Below are 21364 nucleotides of genomic sequence, written 5' to 3' on the forward strand. Positions count from 1 at the left end.
TTACACAACAGACCAGTGAGCAGTAATTATTGGTGGTCACAGAATGCTGATCTATTTAGAAGATCCACACATTGTGATTGCAGCACTGGATGGTAAGTAGACATAGTTGATGAACACCACATCTCGTCCTGCTGGTCCCATCTCTTCTGCCATGTTCTCAGTGGCAACATCTTCCTTCTGTTTCCCCAACACAGAAATAGACTGGAATCTCATACCTGTCCTTGCAAAGCTAAAACGAACTAAACTCTGCCATTGATCCTTAGATCCTTAGTATAGTGTCTGCATAGCATGTGAGGGCCCTGTTAACTGCATACTGCTTTATTGCATTTGTGCTGTCTTCACCGTCTCCTGTTCAGTAAAACCATGAGCACAACTCAAGAATTCTCCAGAAGTCCAGAATCGTCCCTGCTGAGATAAACAAACAATGAAAGAAAAAAAACAAGACTAGTGCTGACACAGCGTAGAGCATCTTATCACTGTCTGTTGTGCTGTCTAAGTCACTTAGGTATTGTTTCAAAACACTACTCCCATCTTCTTCCCTGTAATACCCTAATAGTGAGGAGTTGCTGATCTGGATAGAGCACCTGTCAAAAGTGCGTACGTACTCATGTAATCCACCCTCTCACATTTCCATGCACTGCCCTTGGAGATGATCAATGAGAAAAGCCATTTAACATTTTGTCTGCTGAAATATGCTAACCTTCGTGATGACAAGAAGCAGCCTTGGCATGACTCCTCATTACTGTCGGTCCTTTGCCAACTCAAAGTTTCAAAATGAGGCCAGGTTGCCAACATCAATAAAAAGCATTACGTATTAATGAAAACAATCACCACAGCAAGTATTACACGAAGTGCTCTTTCACTCTGTAAAGTCATTCTGTAACTCCCAACCCAATAGCGTGGACCCACACACACGGAACTTGGTGGTACAGAGTATCTCCAAGACGATTACTCTTCTACAACATTTAGACACCTGGTTCTTTAAGTACTATCCTGCTCTATTTAATGTTGAACTCACGTGTTACCTATTGTGTTCAACCGCATAAAGCCTCTGTGGTCTGCAGTTATTTTTTTGTAATCAATCTGCAGTTCTCTGTATATGCTATTTAGTATTCTGTTTTAATTATTCTGAAATTATTCTGAAAGATGCGCTTAAACAACGCTGATAATGTAAGTCTCAGGGGGATTTAAAGGAGAAAGATGTACATTTGTTGTGCTTCCATGAATTGTGCATATGTTAAAACGATGATTTCTGTTGACTTTCTCTTCACACATATATATGTGCCCTATGATTACAAAAGTTTGATACTCTGGTTGAAAGAATGTCATGTTTCCACATTGCGGTTGACACAGCCCTCAGTGCGATACCTTTCACTGAATGGCCCACTGACAAGATCATTTGATTTAGCAATATGGGACAAATACCAAATGCATCTCTGGTCTGGGAGATGTCCTTGGAAACTGACATATACAACTAAGTGCTCTATTTTTCCTTTGAATATTTGTGCCATTAATGGAAGAAAGTACTTCTTATTCATCCAGAATATTCTTTATACATTATGTAGCATCAAGCATAAAATGCCTACAGAGTTTATGGGAAGTAACGTGTCACACAGTGTCAAAACACTTGGTGCTCCTTAGAGGTGGGGGAAAAAATGGCAAACAAGACACCAGGCTTTTAAATGCAGAAAACATGCATAGATGGAATAATTTTGTTTACTATTTTTGTGCAAATATGCTTATTCTTGAGCTGAATAAAAGCCATTTGGCAATGCAGGGTGTGTGTGTTGAGTTTGTTTGTGACACCCAGGCTCAGTATAGGATTAATTACATTAATTACAAACACAACGATGGTAGAATTGACACCTCAAGGGAAAACAATAGATGACAATCCACTCTATGGAACGGTTAATATAAATAATTCCATTCTATGGCAATTGATTATAGCGAAAAGCACCAATAGCCTTGTTAACAGGTATGAAAAGCATTTCATGGTGTGAAGTGCCAAACGCTCCATTTTGCCAAGTTGCACAGTATTGTAATTAAAAACTTCTCTCAACATCCCACGATTTTGATGGGTTTTTCTTATTGCTTTCCTGAGTTTTAAACGTATAAGGGAGAGTTAATAAAACCTCACTCATCTTATGCCTGTAAAATTGTTCTTACAGTGTAATGGGTCTCACTCGTGTAATGCAATACAACAAATATTTTGTTGATGTTTAAATAAAAAACACAAGAACATATGTGTACCCTATAATCCACAGGAACACTGGTTGCTTCCCAAGAAATCCCATAATAAACATTTTGGTATAAAATCTTGAATCTGGCTCTTGGGGCACATAATGTACCATAGATAATCAATAAAAGAAATAAGTCAAATAATACACTGAAATAACCTTCCTTCTGAAAATAATTATTACACCAATGTGTAGCTGTCCACTCATTTATTCATACTGAAACATCAGTACAGGTGCCAGAGAACAACTAATAATGTTTATTGGTTGCATTTCACATAAGGTGATGATGGAACTATTTCCGGGACGGTAAATCATTTTCAAATCATATTTAACATTCATATTCAAATCATCATCTATTCTCGGTATGTATCAATTTTTTATTTGCTTTGAACATAAACAGTACATTAGCAGCATGAGAAACGGGCACAATTCCATTAATACATTAAATACATTCTCAGTGGATTCATCACAAACTTACAAATAATAAGTTTACATATTGCACATCAGATGAGGATGAAATAACGGTATTTCCTCGTGCTGTCAGATGGATAAAATATGAATATTACCTTGGGAAGGTGAGAGTCAATGGTTGCTACAGTTGTTTGTTTTTACCTAGAGTCGGAGCTCTTTAAGCTCAAATAGACGGAACTGAGGACCGTTGTATCCTCGGGCACCAGGTGTTTCCCTTCGGGCTGCCCTATGCACAAAGCCGCGAGTGGTCTGGGGAGTTTTCCGCTGAACAGCAGGTAGATGCAGGGGTTGGCACAGCTGTTCAGACTGGCCAGCAGCATCAGCAGCGTGAACGTCGCGGCTGCAATTAGAACCGGAACGTGATCAGAACCGCACGAGGACATTTAGAACGTTCTACGTTCCAAGATGTGCCATTTCCTAAAATACTATCAAAAAATCAATTAAATCAATGACATCAAAGAGACACTCGACTTGTTTATAAACAACTTTCCAATATGAATGAAAACTGCCGTATTACAAAATAAAAGCCTGTTACATTTCACTTACATTCAGTTGGAGCGTGCACGTCCCACACGGACCACAGCTGGACCGTGAAGAACGGGGCCCAGCAGATAACATAGGCGAGGATAATGACCATAGTCATCTTCACGGTCTTTATTCGCGCCTTGGACACCCCGGCCACGCTGCTGGCCCGGGACGGGAGCGCGCGCGCGTGCCCGCCGCAGCCCCCCTGCTGCGTTTTCATGTACAGGTTGATTTGCACCGCGCGGCATATGCGCGCCTGACACACCATCACGGTGAGGATGGGCAGGACGAAGATGACCAGCGTCGTCCATGTCACGTAGGTTTTAAGTCCCCACGGCTGAATGAACTCGGCCCAGCAGTCAAAGACTCCTGGAGCGACCTGGACCCGGGAGAAGATGAAGAGTTGAGGAAGACCTCCGACGAGGGAGATGGTCCACGCCGTGCACACCGGGAGGTTCCAGCGCCTTCTCCTCCTCTGAAATGTCACCATGGGGTTGCAGACGGCTTGGTAGCGGTCCAGTGTCATGACCACGATCATATACGTCGAGGCGAACATGCCGACCACCTGTAGATACTTCACCAAACGGCAGACGAGATCAGGACCGAGGAACCGGTCCGTAATGTCCCATATGAGCTGGGGACACACTTGGAAGAAGGCGACCACGAGGTCCGCCAGACACAGGTGGAAAACGAACACACGCATCCGAGACATTTCTTTTCGCCTCCTCAAGAGAACCAGCAGGAGTCCAAAGTTGAGGACGGCCGCGGTGAGGAAGATGATGCCGAGCAGCGCTATTTCTACCTGGGCTAACCTCTCGTCTCTGGGATCATCTTCTAACGCGTGCAGCTCCAGACTCACATTGCTTGAGTTAAAAGTGTGATGTGACATTTTTACATTACGCAACGCAAACAACCTTAAACTGTAGTTTAAACTAGTTTCACTGCTAATACTTGGCGACTCATTCTCAAATTATTCTGAGTCGTTTTAAAAATAAAAATTAAAAAATCGTCCTAAAAAGTCGCAAGGCAACGTTATAAAACTGTTCTCCAAAAACTTAAGCTCCTACTTATGTTGACGCCAGGAATATAATATTTTACCCCACTTCTTTGAAAGCAAGTGTTCTCCAGGTAAAAGCCAGGCTAGCTTGGCGACAGACCTTCGAGGAGGTGTTTGTGAAGATGAAGGTGAGGAAGGCTGGTGTGTTTTATGGGTCTCGGTAGGAGGAGGAGCTATCCTTCAGCACCACTCCTCCCGAGTAGCGCGAGACAAAGGTGCGCGCTTCACACTATTAAATACATATACATACATACATAATATATATATATATATATATATATATATATATATATATATATATATATATATATATATACACACACACACACACACACACACACACACATTATATGAATATGATTGGATGATTGAACGATGACTCCGTTACTTTAGAAGTGTACATAAGGTTAGGTTAAATGTTTATTTGCTAGAAGAACTTTTGTTGGCCTTCTTGATGTAATAATGCAAATGTTTACTACTGAAAATACCTACGTAAAATATACTAATGAAAATATTACTGTGCCAAGGAAAAGCAAAGAGGCAGCTCAATGAAAATGTACATGTGTTGGTTTGGCTATGCTATCTCATCTCATGTCTATCTTGAATTCAACATTCATGTCCCCTTGAGTAAAGCATAAATTAGCCGGATTGCCAGGCTGACTACAGGATGTGTGGCCTTAAATGATGACAAATAAATGCAATAAAGGCTTGACAACACATGTAAAACAAAGATCACAGCATAACCTCAGTGGGTCCAAGGACTCACGCAACTCAATGCAAAGTACACAGGACAGTAATTTTATGCAACGTTTATTATCTCCTCTCCTCTCCAATCCACATGACCAGCAATGATACCCTCAATCAAACTTGAAATATACATTTTACACACACACAAAAAAAACCCACAAAAACAAAAAATAACAAATATATTCAATCTTACTTTACTGCCAGAATGACTGGATGATTTGTATTTTTAACCCTAGTTCACTTCAAAGTAGGATAATAAGTGTTACACAACTACCTGGAAGTTTGCTGGATATTTTCTACTCTGCATGAAAAAGACTGAATTAGAGATTAAGCAAATCCTTCTCCTCTTTAAAGCAATAATGACTCCACTTCTCCAGTGGATGACTGCAAACTCTACCTTCAGGGTGAGGAAAATAGTCAGGATGACTGAAGAGTGCGAGTCAAATAAAGACCTTTTCTGTGAAACTACTCCCCACTACTGCACCATAAATGAATACCAAATGGCAAACTAATTCGCATATAATCGCGCAGGAAGAAAATAAAACCTTGGTCGGGATCATTATGGTTTGGGCAAAGTGGTGTTTGGAGGTAATGTCCGTCAAAGCTATGACTCACGCGTCGAATATGGACTCAGTCTTGTTTATTTCTTCAGATTTCTATTTTTGGCCGGATCCTTGGAGCCCCGCCGTTCTTAGACGCAGTGAGCAGGACTCGAGTAGTTCTCATATTCTTCAGCTCAACACGAATGTTCCTAGCTCTCTCATGCAGTTGGGACAGCTAGGGGTTTGGCCAAATCTCTACACGCTGCAAGATTTAGGAGATATGAACACCACACGCGTCCAGCCTTTCTCTGTGTTTCTCATCACCTGTACATAATGGAGCAGAACACACCTGCCTTTAAATGAATAAGGCATGACTGCACTGAGACCGGCAGCCTTGGCTCGAGTGCCTGGGGTCTTGTGTCTTAAATCAGGGGCTGTGGACGGATCTCAGGAGGTCCTCCTTGCTCAGCTGGTAGCGACTCTTCTTCCAGACGTCGCGGAGGTCCTGCAGGGTGGTGCCGATCTCCTTGCCGGATGTGATGCCGAGCCTGCGCAGGTCGTGACCGCTGACGGGGAAGCGGGGGATAGACCAGCGGCTCAACTCCGCCCAGAGCGCCCCCTCGCCCTGATACTTCAGCAGCTCCAGCACTTTGCTCTGGGCGTCTGGTTCTCGGCTCTACGGACGTAAAAACAACCGCTCCGTCAAGGCGCCGTCTCATCGGTTCCTGCTACTAACTCCGACAGCGCCCACGTAGTGTTGACCACAAAGACATAGTTTTGTTCAAAAGATCTACCACTTTATCAAATTATGCCCTTGGTCATTTGTACTTGGTGTATTATTGTATTTCTGCCATACAATAATTGTTAAAAACCCTTTTATTCTTACATTTCTATAATTTTGCTTTTATTTTAGTAAAATTATTATAAACATTTGTTTATCAGCTTTTGAACCTCTGACAGCAGACAGGTAAATGTGAAAGGACGCATATATTTGTGGGTGTCTAACTCTTAATATGTAAGTCAGGGATGCCAAGAGGTTCATGTGTTAACCAGTCATATAAATTAACGCTTGTATATTATTGATCAATACTCCCTTTCGTTTCAGGATACTAATTTCTCCACAACACACATAATTACAAAATACTCCATAAAGTGTGTGTGTGTCTGTATGTGTGTTACAAAAAAGTTCAAGATTAGTTTACCTTGCAAACTTAAAAGTTGTAGAAGTGACTATTTGTATTTTAGTATCACATTTCATTAAATAAACTGTACTTAAGTTTAGGCTGTTTAAAAACAATACTGATACAGGTAAATTACACTTTTGCACATTTAGATAACTATATTCTATCTAAATGATCTGTATCATTGCACTGCGACCTCCATCACTCAACCACTCTGGGAAGCCCACAGTGGGCGTACTTACATCAATGATGAAGTCTTTGTATGGTTTGAGGACTTCGTGTTCATCTTTGCTCTTAACGAGGTCTCGTCTGTGCTTGACCAGGAAAAGACCAAGAGTCTTCTCCTCTCGGGAGATCTTCAGCCGTAGATCGAGCTTCTCCACGTCGTCTGGGCCGCGGAACAGAGCCGAGAGCACGGTCATGGGCTTTGGAGAGCTGCCTTGCACCCGCTGGCAAACCCGGCTCATCTCCTCAAGACTGCCCTCTGCTGGCAGACCTGGAGTAGAACACGAAAAGCAAGGTGAGACGTTTCACAACAGTATAGCTCAGAATTAAGAATAGAGCTGTAGCATGTTTTTATAAATGATTACAAGAAGCATGGAGAGGCAAACAGAATGAAAATCACCAACAGAGATGCTTGTTTAAAACGTACATATTCCACATACAGAAACCATGTGTGACCTCTAGGTGTCTGTGGGCGTCTGACCTCTAGGTGTCTGTGGGCGTCTGACCTCTAGGTGTCTGTGGGCGTCTGACCTCTAGGTGTCTGTGGGCGTCTGACCTCTAGGTGTCTGTGGGTGTCTGACCTCTAGGTGTCTGTGGGTGTCTGACCTCTAGGTGTCTGTGGATATCTGACCTATGTACTGAGGCAGGTCCAGCTCGTAAATGAGCTCCAGCAGGTGAGAAGCATGACTTCCCACCACCATCTTCTTCAGCTCCACCCAGATCCTCTCTCCTGAGATCCCAGCTAGGCCACGAGCGTTCTCCCGGATGGCCTCCAGCGTCTCCGGATCGTGCTGGCCAGGTTCAGACACAATACGTCCATAGAATCTGCAACGAGATTAGGACGTTTCTCAGGTGGTTTGGTAAACCAACGTTGAGAGGGCAGTGGTAGAGTGTGTGGAGTATTTATCTGCACAAATGAGGCTTCACCAAATAGTTCATCCCTCTTGGCAAATTTACACCACAAAAGTCTGCAATATGCATGTAAACCACAAAAACATTTCTGCTGTGTGCCACAGGCACTGTGACCAATGTCATTTGTTTCTGTTAAAGAATGTAATTCTTACAAAATTTGTCAATATTCTGCTATGCAATTAAATACAACATATTTAAACATCTTTGGGGGTTTTTTGTATTCAAATACACTCACAGGCCACTTTATTAGGAATCAGCCAATCACATGGCAGCAACTCAATGCAGTTAGACATGTAGACATGGTCAAAACGATCTGCTGCATTTCAAACCGAGCATCAAAATGGGGAAGAAAGATGATTTAAGTGCCTTTGAACTTGGCATTTTTGGTGCCAGGCTGGTCTGAGTATTTTAGACACTGCTGATCTACTGGGATTTTCACACACAACTACCTCTGGGGTTTACAGAGAGCAGCAGTTCTGTGAATGCAAATGCCTTGTTGATGCCAGAGGTCAGAGGAGAATGGCCAGACTCTTTTGACCTGATAGAACGGCAACATTAACTCAAATAACCAGTCGTTACAACCGAGGCATGCAGAAGAACATCTCTGAACACACAACATGCTGAACCTTGAAGCTGCTGGGCTACAGCAGCAGAAGACCACACCGGGTGCCACTCCTGTCAGCTAAGAACAGGAAACTGAGGCTACAATTCACGTTGCCTGGTCTGATGAGTCTCGATTTTTGCTGCGACATTCGGATGGTGGGTTCAGAATTTGGCATCAACAACATGAAAGCATGGATCCATCCTGCCTTGTATCAGCGGTTCAGGCTGGTGGTGGTGGTGCGATGGTGTGGGGGGTATTTTCTTGACACACTTTGGGCCCATTAGTACCAATTGAGCATCGTGTCAACACCACAGCCTACCTGAGTATTGTTGCTGACCATGTCCATCTCTTTATGACCAGTGCACCCATCTTCTGATAGCTACGTCCAGCAGAATAACTCGCCATGTCATAAAGCGCAAATCACCTCAGACTGGTTTCTTGAACACAACAATGAGTTCACTGTACTCTAATGGCCTCCACAGTCACCAGACCTCAATCCAATAGAGCACCTTTGGGATGTGGTGGAACGAGAGATTCACATCATGGATGTACAGCTGACAAATCTGCAGTAACTGCGTGATTCTATCATGTCAATATGGACCAGACTCTCTGAGGAATGTTTCCAGTACCTTGTTGAATCTATGCCATGAAGGATTAAGGCAGTTCTGAAGACAAAAGGGGGTCCAACCCGGTGAAAGGTGCAAGGTGTACCTGATAAAGTGGCCGGTGAGTGTATTCATAACATCTTTTTACTATATACTACAGTGCTGCAGAAAAACTACTAACAAAACAGCTGATTAGTCACATTTTTACATGATTAAATGTTTAAATGTGGTAATATGCATAAAAAGACGTGATTCACTTCTGAATATTCATATCTGATAATCAAACATACCTGAAATATCTTAGAATTCGCAGGTAGTCTTCCTGTACCCTAAGTGCAGCATTTCCAACAAACCGAATCTTTCTGCTCTGGAGATCCTCATAACCTTGAAAGTAATCGTACAGGGTCCCATCCAAACCTAAGAAGGCATCAACAAGGCAATGTCAAAGACGTCTGTCGTTTCATTTTGTTGCAATTCAGAAAATCTATAATCCAATATGACTTGGAAGACGGCATTACCAAGAAACATGGAGTTGATGGTGAGGTCTCGGCGTTCAGCGTCTTTTTGCCAGTCTGTGGTGAACTCCACCTCCGCGTGTCGTCCATCCGTCTGTATGTCCACACGCAGTGTGGTCACCTCAAAGTTCTCATTATGCAGCTGCACAATGAATAAACCAGCACTGTCACAGGAATATATGTCAAAGGAGATCCAGAGAAGTTCCAAGTGAAACCTTATGGAAGACCCATAAGGAGGTGTAAGAAACCGAGACAACATTAGTGTAGACTTTAAGAGAGGAACTGGCCCAGCTTATGTGAATAAATGTGATGAATCAAGTGATGAAATGCATAATATTTGAAAAACATATACTTTATTTGTAGGTGATGTGGACTTCCAAGTCAAGAAGTTATGTAGACTTGGAGAAGCATTGACAGGGGTTCGGGGCGGAGGTTTGGGGCGTGGGGCGGAGGTTTGGGGCGTGGAGCACCTCTTACCCTAGCAGTGATGGTCCCATGTTTCTCTCCTTTATTGTTGATCATCCTTATCCCAGCAGCACTGAACATGGTCTTCATTTGCTCTGGCGTTGCCGTAGTAGCGAAATCCACATCTTCGGGTCGTTTTCCAGACAGCAGGTCCCGCACCGCCCCTCCAGCGATCCTAAGCTCAAACTGGTGCTTCTTAAAAATATCTGGAAATGCAGAAACTTGGTTAGCTAAATGCTTTAACTTCGCACGTTATGGCATACTACAGGTTATGTAATACTTCCAAGGAATCGGGGTGTTTTCTACTAATTCATTTGAATGAAGGAACCCACATGAGTCCCAACCATCCAGGTGGTGATAGAAGTCACAAATACAGTCAGATCCATCTGAACGGTGCACTCACCTGCTATGCTGTTCAACCCGTCGGTGAATAATGACTCAAACTCCTTGGTTTTGAGCTGCATGGTGAATAAATATCGCTGACTCCACGTAAAACAAACTCTGTTTACCACTCCGGAGCTCCAAAATATCCTTCCCCACATCTGACAAAGGGAAAATAAAAGAAGCTGTGATGTTTATAGCTACAGGTGTCTTATATCGGTGTGATGTTGATGTTGTTATATCGGATTAGTTGTTTTTGTTGAGACTCTTTGCTCATCTTCCTCTGATCCTCATCTTCCTCTCAGACTGAACCTTCATCACATCTAAAGCAGCTAGCCAGCTAACACGTAGCTGTAACCTTACAGCACGCAGCTAGCTAGTGAACACGGCCCTTGATTACAAACGCTTCGTGTGTTTATGAGTGAACGTGGACCCTGGTTCGTGTGTACCTGCTACACGGAGTTAGGCAGCAGAACTTTAACGTCGTGAAGGAGCTGACATGCTGTCACCACGTCGCACGAGCCGTCCCGCGCTTCCTGGTTCCTCACGTGCGTGCGCGAGCGACGCTCTACCAGCCAATCAGGGCGGGAGTTGAGAGGAGACGTCATCACCCGGGTTACAGGGAGACGTTAAAGTCCCTCATATTAAAGTTATGTGACATAAATAACGCACTTAATAGTGTAAACGGTGAAAATTAAACACAACTGAATCATTTTAACAAGCACTGTAGATTGTAGTTTGTAGTGTATTGTAGTGTTTCCGTTATATTCTTATCATTACATTCCTGTCAAATGTCCCACACACCTACTAGTCTATTTGGCTACACTATTTTTTACAAAACGTATCAGTGTATTGCTTTTGTCTGTCAAAGTTCAAATAAAAATGTAGAAAAAAAAACACTTCATTAATCATCTTCATTAATACTTTTAAATGGTTGCGATGCCACAATCTGTAACTTTGTTTATGATTCGCTTCGGTTATTTTACTTGTAAATATTAAGATTATAACTGAATACACCTGTTATATTTCCAGAGAGCGTCTCTGTTTGTGTCTCTTTTTCATCTCTCGTTAGTATCTCTTTTTCATCTCATCTCTTGGTAGTGTCTCTTTTTCATCTCATCTCTTGATAGTGTCTCTTTTTTATCTCTCGTTAGTGTCTCTTTTTCATCTCTGCTCCTGTGAGTGTCTCCGCCCGGAAGTCTGTGGCGACTCTTCTTGTGTTTCAGAGCAGAACTGCTCCAGTGCACCAGCCGTGGAGGAGCTTAAGTGTCCCGCTAGTGTCCTGCTAGTGTTCCGACAGCGTCCTGATGTCTCGGGTGGAGGTATCTCCTCTCCGCCCGTGGGCTGACTTCTTCCCCGGGTCAGATCGCTTCGCTAAACCAGATCTTCACGATCTACCGAGATGGAACAACAGGGTGGTGAGCAACCTGCTGTACTACCAGACCAATTACCTGCTCCTGGCCATCAGTGTGTTCTTAATCGTGGGGTGAGTGACTCGGTGGTTTATTACTGCCCAGTTATTCGGTTTATTCGGTTATAGTTACACTCACACCTGGGTGACCGCAGACAGACCGGTGTAACGTTACTGGAGGGGCGGTGGCGCATTTCTGATGATTTATGTCACTAATTTTGTCCTATAACTGTGTGTATAACTTGGTTTTGAATTCGTTTCTTTCTGATTGACTCGAGGAAGAAGCTGTGTTACTTTACTAGTTAGCTTAATAATATAACTGTTCTTTTTCTATGTGGAGACAATAGAAATTCAGTTTAACGTTAACTTGACCCAGATGGGTAACAACTTCTCTGTGTAGTTACACGTAAAAACGTTTCATACAGTGTAATTCCAGTTGTAGAAAGCAACAGCACAGTGTTGGCACTGCTGACTAAATCATGCGTTAACCTGCTCCTCTCAAACTTAATTTCTTCTGTATAATAGGTCGTGTATGAGAATAAGTGCTCATAAAGTGTCCTCGGTGCAGTTTTAGCACAAACCCTCGCCCTGCAGTGCTGGGTGCTGTACTGTTTCAACATTTCACTCCATTTGGAAACATTAGGCAATATTTAGATGTAAATATAGCCCACCACAGTGGTGCCGGGTTCGCCCTGATGACAGGCCGGTGCTGTGAGCTGCTTGGACCGCATGTCGCTGGCCGTTCAAGATCCTGGGACACATTAAACGAGATCCTGCTCCTGACCTCCTGACATGCCAAACCAGCACAGATAGCAAACAAATGCTGTCTTCAAGTCAAGTCAAGGTTTATTCAGTACATTTAGGAGTGAAAGTCATGCATTTTTGAAAAAAACTGGTTTGAAGGTTTGAATTTGTTTTACTGTTGCATGTTCACTCATATGTTGATGGTGATTGGGGCACACTGAGTAACTGAATCTAGTGTGGTTTGTACTCATTTCCGGATTTTGTTTTCTTAAGATCTCTAAGACCTGAAGATTTGTTGCATTTGCAGCATTTCACCACTAGATGTCGCCACATTCGCATGTACTCTGACTGTTCCTCCTGTAATCTGTGTCCAGGTTCACGAACCCCATCAGCATGTTCACCGGTGCGGCTGTGGTAGCGTCGTTATTCTATGGTTCCGTGTGGGCCGGGGAAAACAAAGCGGTGATCAAGAGCTTTAAGAAGGAGAACCCCACACTCTTCGTCTTCCTCGTGATGGTTGCCAGCTACCTGGTCATATCCCTCTTCGGTGGGGTGATGGTGCTCCTGTTGGGGATCAAACTCCCTCTGCTGTGTGAGTTGAATATATTGGCACATTCTGTCTGACGTTACCATCTTCAGGATTAAGGTGGAGAAGATGTCTATACGGGGTTACATTCCTCTCTCGTTCCAGTGATCTTCGCCCACGCCTCGTTGCGTCTGCGCAACATGAAAAACAAACTGGAGAACAAGATGGAGAGTGCTGGTCTGAAGAAGACTCCCATGGGGATCCTTCTGGAAGCGCTGGGCCAGCAGGAGGAGAACTTGGGCAAGATTCAGGATCTCCTGGAGACCAAGCTCAAGGAGTGACGAGGAGGAGCGGAGGAGCTCTGGACGACCGTGCTCGATTCGCCTTGCCGTTCCCGTGTCCTGACCCCCAAGCATGGAGCTCCCCTCCTTTAAGTGCGTAGGGCTTTCAGATGGGTGAAAGAATGCAGCTTTGCTTACAGTGAGAGGTTTACAGAATTATAATCTTGACATGGTACAAACCGCAAGTTTTCTGGGCCGTTTTAGTGCAGATGGACGGTATCGTGAACTGTGATGACTTGTGTGGGATTTGGTATATTAGAATGTGATGTTAACATGCTAAGTTCTGACACATTTGTTGTCCTCCGACTGCTGTGCTGAAGGAATTCAGTATTTACTTGTAGGTGTACATCTCTTACCCAGATATAGATTAATACAGACTAGATTTTCATTATTTTTGATGCTGGACCTTGAAGGCCTTCTTCCATGATCAGCACAACAAATTTTGGAGCTCAGGTACGAGTGGTTGAACAGTCGAGTACTGTATTTAATTAAATGTATTTGATTGTCTACACTTTAATATTGAAAACTGTGACAAGCAGTATGTTTTACATAAAATCAAAAGGTGTTCTAGAGTTGACAATGAAAAAAATCTAATTGTTGTACTTTACTGAAATCCAAGACAATATATATATGTAAAGAGGCAATGTTAACTGTTGTGTGCATGAGGGACTGTTTTAGACCAAAACCCAAGTGGTCTTTGAGTAAACATTCTGAATTCACTGGAACAGCTGAATTCACTGGATCCTTCTAGAGCTGACTACTTAAATGGCTAATTTTGACAGCATCATGAGGGTGATTTAATAGGGTGAACCCCCAAACCCCCTCCTCCACACAAACACACACACACCTCTAACTCTCTCACTCAGTTGCTGATTTCGGTCGATAGTGGTTGTAGATTAGAGTGCTGCTAAGTGCATTTGCTGAGCTTGAGCAGACTCATCCACAGCTATTCATATGGGTCCTCTTATGAAGTGCTACGTCAGCACATCCACATTCTCATGTGCTTCCATTTAGAAACCTGGACCACATATGAACTCCATCACTGCCTCCCACATGCTGCATTGTGTGCCCTGTACCCGGTTCTTACAATCAGCGTGCTCACTGCAAACTCCTGCTGTGGAAGGCAAGGCGAGCTTCATCATCAGTGGGTATACGGGAGGTCCTGCTCTCTCATAAACGGGCCACTCAGAAGGCTGACGTGCGGCCCGTGGGTGAGCGGTGTCGCCCGTTGACGGGAGCGGTGCCAAGGCCCTTCACTCTCCCTGCAACAGCTGGTGTGGAAATCTCGCCAAGCTCACATCTGTAGTGCTCTCTTAGGGGCTGGTGTCCCCAGATGACCGGGGATGTGTGCTTCAATACCGGACACAACAATGCCTCACCGTGCGTGGACAAGCGTCTTGAGGACACCTCACAACCTGAGGAGCCAAGGAAACATGACGTACCAAACGGCAAATCACCCCAGTAATGTGCCTGTATTCCCCTTTATTCAGTGGATTTATTCACATGGTTTTATATGGCAGCGCCATGGCATGCAGTACTAGACGTACTAGAGTTTGTATCATTCCGAAAAGAAAGGTCACATTTGCACTCTTCTATGAAACACCAAACCTATGAATGCTCTTCACTTAGGAAGTTTAGCTAAACTTCAATTAGGATGCACACAATTCCAAGCTATGGGTGGGATTGTCCCTGCCTGTGTTAGGTGGACGGAGCAATCTTCCTCAGTCCACTTAAAAGGTTAAGCATGACCTCAGACAGTGACCTTTGGCTCCGATTGAGGGCACTGCTGTTGCCACATTCTGCACATTCAAGTTTTTCGGATGAAATTCAGCGAAGCGCCAAACAACAACACATGCAGACAAGTTCAAAGCAGTTAAGTCTGGCATGTCACGGTTAAAGGGTGAATACATAAAGCCTCGATAAAGCCAGTCTCTCTGACCTGGGATCAGATGCTTTGACACATTTGATTTGAAAGTGTCATTTAGGGAAAATGCACTTCAGAAGCAGGTAAACAACACGTTTCATGAATCATTTGGTCCGAACTATGCACCGATTTTGGCACTTGAAGAAAGGAACACGCACATCTGTTCTACAGCACTTGCCCAGGGGGAGTGCTGCCCGCTAAGGTGAGCGTCAGATAGACGTCCATTGTTTGCTCTGAAGTCTGGTGTCAGCTGAGGTTGCCCTCCCGGATATCTTTGTGCAGCTGGTGCCTTGAAGAGAGGAGGAAGGGAGAAAGAAAGACACAGCTGCGACGCAAATGTCCCAGCATGCTTTGTGAGAGCTGAGGCCGTGAAGTGTTTGGAACGGGGTTTTACTGGAGTACAGCTCTCATCTCTCTCCGATGCTCAATGGGGGCGTGAGCTAATAGAAGCAGCTCGCATAACTACTACTAGAGCTCTGAAAGGAGGCTTTGGTTAGCGGAAGTAGGCCGGAAAAGACAAATACGACTTACATGCACAGATGTAATAAGCATGTCAAATTATGTATAACATACTTGTGATGTATTGATATTATAAACCTTGCTTTTCCAAGTGAATATAGCTATTAATATATTGCTATTTATATATTATGCATTACAACACTTACCAGCCACATTACAACAATTCATATGCAGTACATACTTTATACTTTGAAACTATATTCTAGTTAGGCAAGATCTACTCTTACTCAGTTATGTAAACAGAAGGCCTCATTTTGGCTCTGCAAGGCTTTACTTATCTCAAAGAGGAATGACTGCTGTGGTCTAAGAGGGTGTGTCTCCCCTCCTACAGGTTCTTCTGGTTTTACGGTATATTCAGAGAAACACCAAAGCTTGTCCAGTTCCTGACCCTGCTGGCAGATAAGACCATAAATCTGACTGGGTGGGGGTGCGGGCGTCCGATAGCCTCTTTAGCAGAAACTGATGTGGATTACTTCTGAGTGTGCCGTGGAAGCTTCTGGAAAGTTGGAAGTACAATTCTGCTAATCTTTTTACAGCTCCAAAGTACAAAACAATGCTCCGCTAGAAACACATTCTGGTTAAGGAGGGTTTTGAAAGAGAGAAAGTAACGATTGTTATTTGAAATGTCATCAGCATTGTTTGACCTCTTTTCTCACGGTACGAGCCCGATTTCTTACAGGTTAAACTGTTGAAAAAGAATCTAGTTACATTTTCAGTCTGAAAATGTACAAGACATATCTCTGTATCTTTTGCTAAATGTTTAATCTACTTCAAATTACTACTACTACTACTGTAAGAACCAAGAGTTAGTTTCCGAGTATGAATGAATATTACATAGACTGATCTTTGAAAGTTTTTTTTTTTAATGCAATTGCATGTCTGTGATACAAATAACTAAGAACCAGCTTAAAAAATTTGATTACTCTATATATTACATGCTTTAAAAAAACACAGAACAAATTCTCTCTAAAATGACAACAGTAACAAAGTCTATATACAAAATGTACATGTACATTAACACCTGTGCTGGAGACTGAGAAGGTCTACACCAAGCCATGCCTTCCAGTATCACATGCAGTCAGATTTTAGAAAAGCTTGGAAAATCTATCATTAGTCAAACAAGTTAACCCAAACAATGCCATATTCTATGATGTAGGTGCAGAAAGGATATCTTTGCTACAGAAAAAAAAGAGTTTGGTCTGTGTAGAAGTGACAAAGCAGGTTGGTATAAATATGTTTGCAATACTTAGCAGTGGTTTAGGTGGAAACGTGTGTTGTATACGCCGTGTTCAGGAAACAGTAACATGGCTAGTGGTAGGTCAGTATGAGTTAAGTGCTAACTGTTTAAAACACTTTCCATTAGCATTAGAAAAGTGGTAACTAAGCACCAGAAGGATTGATGGAACCCTGGCGATTAAAAAATACTGAAAAGGAGCACGGTTTTCACACGGCAATGTCCAATGTGTTTGAGTTCAATGTGAATGCATGGCTGTATATAAAAGCTTTAAAAACAAACCTCAATTTCCCAAGACAAAAGACACCTTCAGTATCAATATAAAAGTTAGCATCTTATTTTTTTTTTTAGCTAGAAAAGACTGCACAATATCCATGTGGGTCTATTGCCACAACAGAAACCAGCAGAGTTTATTCCTTCATATTAATATTTGCTTGTCAATGGGCTCTGGGTATTCTAATGTAATATCCTTCCATGATCCTGTGAAAGTGGTCACTCCCAGGTCCAAGTGATTTAAAAAATAATAAATCCCCAAAGAAAATTCCACAGCAGGCGTTTCCCAGGGCAGGCCAGGTCGTGCTACACAAGTGCTAGCAGTGCATGCTGGGAAACCCCCGAGGGCTCCGTGGCAGCTCTGGGTCTCTTAAGAGTACGTTGGATTCCCCTCCACGGTCACCCCGCTGGGAGACCCCAGTCGCCCACGCTCCCGCATTCAGGATCGGCAGCGCTCCTTACGAACACCGCTTCTCCCGAACCTTTGGAGCTCGTAGGAAGGCAGCAGAGTTGGAGGTGAGGAAGGCTCGAGGAAGAGGAGCCAGAGCTTTGTCGCTACACTATAGTGCCAGGCTTGGAGTCCTCGTGCCAGTAAAGTGTGTGATCCTCAGATTCAAAACTATCCAGTGGGCTACTCGTGTGCGAATCCGTTTGGTTCACGTCTATGTACGACCTGAGAACACAGGGAAAAGCAATAAGAAATGAGCACCAGTAAGGCAAGCTCACAGTTCCAGCTGAGGTTCTGTTATGAACATTTTAACCCCCGGTTGTCCATATTAAATCATAATTGGGAATAGAGATAATCACTGTAATTCTCATTTTCAATGCAATTCTGGTTTTGTCCCCTTGAAGTTCAGAGATTTAGTAAATCTTAAAAAGTAAGAATCAAGTCAACTGTTCTTGTTCGGTTGTTAGTATCCCAGTTCCCACGATTTTGAAGGGGTTAGACAGATGACTAACAAGTTTTTGTTTGTTTGTTTTTTTTTTAAGATACCCTAAGCACAATTTCCTTATTCATCACAGGGTTAAAACGTTTACACATCTGAAACAGACCATGCACAAACAGCCAGTATTGCCAGCCATAACTTGCACACAAGCAATCGAGACACACAGTGCAGACATCCAGTGTTAACCCTCAGAACAGGACCCCGTCTCTTCGGGTTTGACCACCAAAATTATCCCACCACCAGTGAGCACACAAACCTCTCCAGCAGCATACGGTTAAAACATAAATAAACAAAAATGGCAGAGCTACTGGACAGGATTGTTGCTGAGTGTGAAAAGGTTGATTGAGCACCCTCGTTACAGTCAGTGTGGGTAATTTGAATGCAGCTCACCACATTCTCTAGTGCTGCGAGTTTCACTAGCACTGAGTGAAATAATAGTCCTGGTCATAACCACTGGCCCCAGCACCAGGCATGTCTAACGGTCCTGGAGCTGGGCTCCTAGCAAACGCAGGTGGAGCTCGGTCCACGAGAGGGCCTGGTCTCGGAGCTAGCAGACAGGGGTCGCGGCTGGCATGGGAGGGAGGCTGGTTAGTCACTTCTATACCATAAATGTGTGTGTGTGTGTGTGTTCTTTCAACCAGGAAAATATATGTGGGCCCTGGACACGAGACTATACTCTGAAGAAACACAGACACACACACACAAAGCCATGCAGTTATGGTTTCACAGGGATACAGACCAACAACTCCACAAACAGCAGCAACATGGAGCACAAAACAACTCTTTAGAAACTCATTTCACGAAACTCAAAGCCAAACACGTGAAAAACAGAAAAAAAATCACATGGCATACATACAAATATATATATATATTTTACTTACTATCACGGGCTACTTTTAGCAAAGGGAGCTTTATTAAGCCTTTCAATTCTAGAGGCAGCAAAGGGATGGGAGGCGGAGCCCGACCGCTCCGGCCAATAGCGAGGAGAGGAGGGCGGAGGGAGGGAGGAAGAGGAGGAGGAGGAGGAAGAGGACCACGTATGAGGTGAAAGGGGAGGAGGGTGGTGCTGGGGGGGTTTAAAGTGGGAACTGGAGGCAGGTCTATATGAGAGAGAGAGAGAGAGAGAGAGAGAGAGAGAGAGAGAGAGAGAGAGAGAGAGAGAGAGAGAGACAGAGAGAGAGAGAGACAGAGAGACAGAGAGACAGAGAGAGAGAGAGAGAGAGAGAGAGAGAGAGAGAGAGAGAGAGAGAGAGAGAGGCAGGCAGGGGGAAAACAGAGCGTGAGGGCAGCTTTAGTGGCAGACAGCCGGCGCTAAGCTGAGGTATAAAAACAGATATCGTGATCCGCTGGTCCGCTGCACCATCAACAGAACAATCACCTTGTTCAGCCTCTTCGCACAGATAAGATATGAAGCTATGAGTAATAAGAGGCGTGCTGTATGGCGACACTACCCAAAAGCAACCCGACCTCCTGCTGTGCGTCAGGAACGGAGGTCAAGATGCCCAGCTCTGTGGTTAAGGTCGTGTTAGGAGTAATGAGCCCAGGGCCGGACCGAGGTCTTGCGGGGTCTTACCTGCTATGCGAAGGCTGGCTGTGGTGGGCCGTGCCGTAGCCGTATCCCTGCTGGGAGTGGACGACCATGTTGTACTCGGACAAGCCCACGGCCAGTTGACCACGCCAGTTACTGGCGTTAGCTGCTGAAGGAACCGGAGGGGAAGAGTAACGCGGCTGACGAAGGGTGTGTGAACATGACTCATGGCTAGACAGGTCTTCCTACACATCACCTTAGATTCCATAGTCAGATACTGTGATGCTTTTGTATCTTTGAAATGGAGGAATACAACTCATTATGCTCCGAGTGACATACTACATATTAGTTATGCATCTCTGTATGGAAGATGCAAGACTACCATTCATTACAAAAGACAATGTAACACTCTAAAATTATATTTCACACCAAATGACACTTGCCGTACCCAATATTATCTCAAGAATATTCTTTGAAGCACCTTTATTAATAAAGACCTTACGTCAGAAACATAGAAAACAGTGGCATTTCATTTACGAAGTCCAGGAAGTGTACGCAGTGTTTTTAATTTGGACACACCACCTTTCCTTAAAATAACGCCTCACCTGGTGCGTATGGGGCGGTGCATTCGTTAAAGTTGTACGTGGATGTCGCCGCCCTGTAGGCCGTGCCGTGCTGCGCGCCTCTCTCGTACTCGTAGGCCGCCTGCTTCTGCACCGCGTTCCGATTGTACCAGCCTAGCAGGTGCTCGGCCACCATGGCCTTGTGTAGGTTCCTCGCTAGGTTCTCGTTCCGGGGGGGCGGGCGGTTCCTCGACTGTCTGAGCGTGGCGTAGAGGTTCTGGCCCACGCAGTCCACCTCGTCCTGCCTGTAGCCCCTGAACGTCTCCTGTGAGGGGTAGCGGTGGTAGGACGGGTTGACGTTGTAATGTCCCTCCACCTCGTCCTCGCAGACGTAACCGCCGTTTGCGTACAGCTGGGGCTCCGGGTAGCCGGTGACGTAGTAGGCGGTGGTGGTGGGGCGCAGGCGCGGTTGACGGGCGGGGTGGTGCGCCTCGCCCTGCACCAGGTTGGGCATGCTGCCCGTGTTGGCGTACATGTTGGTCCTGCGGCGCCGGTGCCGGTCGCGGGCCCGCGAGTGAGCGCTGTACTCCGCGCTGGACTGGCTGGTGTGGGAGGAGACGTCGTCCAGGACGTCCGTGCTGTTGCTGCGACGCGTCACCGAGCTGATGGAGAAGACGGACTCCGGGCCGTCCCGCTCGGCCGCGAACGCCGGCCCGCCGACGTCGCTCTCCGGTGGGAAGACCGTCTGAGACTCCAGACTCCCGCTCCGCTGACGGAAATGGCAAGGGCCGTCATCTTCAGACCTAGAAGTGCACAACCACACACAGTTAAATACTACTGCACTTTCAGCCACGCCCTGGGGGTGTGATGGATGTGAGCGGGGGCTG

General features: G+C 44.6%; 4 protein-coding genes across 11 annotated transcripts in view; 1 reads left to right on the top strand and 3 right to left on the bottom strand.

Annotated features, from left to right (window-relative positions):
- Positions 1-2498: 2498 nt before the first annotated feature.
- Positions 2499-4387, bottom strand: avpr2b.1 (arginine vasopressin receptor 2b, tandem duplicate, 1). Its single transcript, XM_077013618.1, has 2 exons — positions 3255-4387; positions 2499-3048 (listed from the first exon to the last, which is right to left on the bottom strand). The coding sequence occupies exons 1-2, from the start codon at positions 4120-4122 to the stop codon at positions 2846-2848; spliced, it is 1071 nt and encodes a 356-aa protein (XP_076869733.1). The 5' UTR covers positions 4123-4387; the 3' UTR covers positions 2499-2845.
- A 760-nt stretch (positions 4388-5147) lies between these two features.
- Positions 5148-11461, bottom strand: trnt1 (tRNA nucleotidyl transferase, CCA-adding, 1). Of its 2 annotated transcripts, XM_077014035.1 has the most exons (8): positions 10917-11461; positions 10490-10628; positions 10099-10292; positions 9625-9763; positions 9397-9523; positions 7617-7810; positions 7003-7256; positions 5148-6255 (listed from the first exon to the last, which is right to left on the bottom strand). In XM_077014035.1, the coding sequence occupies exons 2-8, from the start codon at positions 10626-10628 to the stop codon at positions 6007-6009; spliced, it is 1296 nt and encodes a 431-aa protein (XP_076870150.1). In that variant the 5' UTR covers positions 10917-11461; the 3' UTR covers positions 5148-6006. The 2 variants fall into 2 exon arrangements, with proteins under 2 accessions (XP_076870150.1, XP_076870151.1); XM_077014036.1 differs by lacking the exons at positions 10490-10628; positions 10917-11461 and having other exon boundaries at positions 9625-9836; positions 10099-10265.
- A 173-nt stretch (positions 11462-11634) lies between these two features.
- On the top strand, positions 11635-14208 carry arl6ip5a (ADP-ribosylation factor-like 6 interacting protein 5a). The gene is made up of 3 exons (XM_077014037.1): positions 11635-11953; positions 12997-13214; positions 13314-14208. The coding sequence occupies exons 1-3, from the start codon at positions 11775-11777 to the stop codon at positions 13487-13489; spliced, it is 573 nt and encodes a 190-aa protein (XP_076870152.1). The 5' UTR covers positions 11635-11774; the 3' UTR covers positions 13490-14208.
- Positions 14209-17452: 3244 nt separating this feature from the next.
- frmd4ba (FERM domain containing 4Ba) overlaps positions 17453-21364 on the bottom strand; it is a 45032-nt gene continuing 41120 nt past the window's right edge. For 4 of the 7 annotated variants that reach the window (XM_077014043.1, XM_077014042.1, XM_077014044.1 and 1 more), the window contains exons 21-24: positions 20520-21280; positions 19960-20083; positions 18777-18953; positions 17453-18112 (exon numbers count right to left, since the gene is read on the bottom strand). In XM_077014043.1, the coding sequence (XP_076870158.1) occupies positions 18803-18953; positions 19960-20083; positions 20520-21280 (1036 nt within the window). In that variant the 3' untranslated portion in view covers positions 17453-18112; positions 18777-18802. The remainder of the gene's footprint in view (positions 18113-18776; positions 18954-19959; positions 20084-20519; positions 21281-21364) is intronic. The other 3 variants (XM_077014039.1, XM_077014041.1, XM_077014040.1) reach the window with 3 other exon arrangements.

This window comes from Brachyhypopomus gauderio, chromosome 8 (assembly GCF_052324685.1).
Source record: "Brachyhypopomus gauderio isolate BG-103 chromosome 8, BGAUD_0.2, whole genome shotgun sequence".
Taxonomy (NCBI): domain Eukaryota; kingdom Metazoa; phylum Chordata; class Actinopteri; order Gymnotiformes; family Hypopomidae; genus Brachyhypopomus; species Brachyhypopomus gauderio.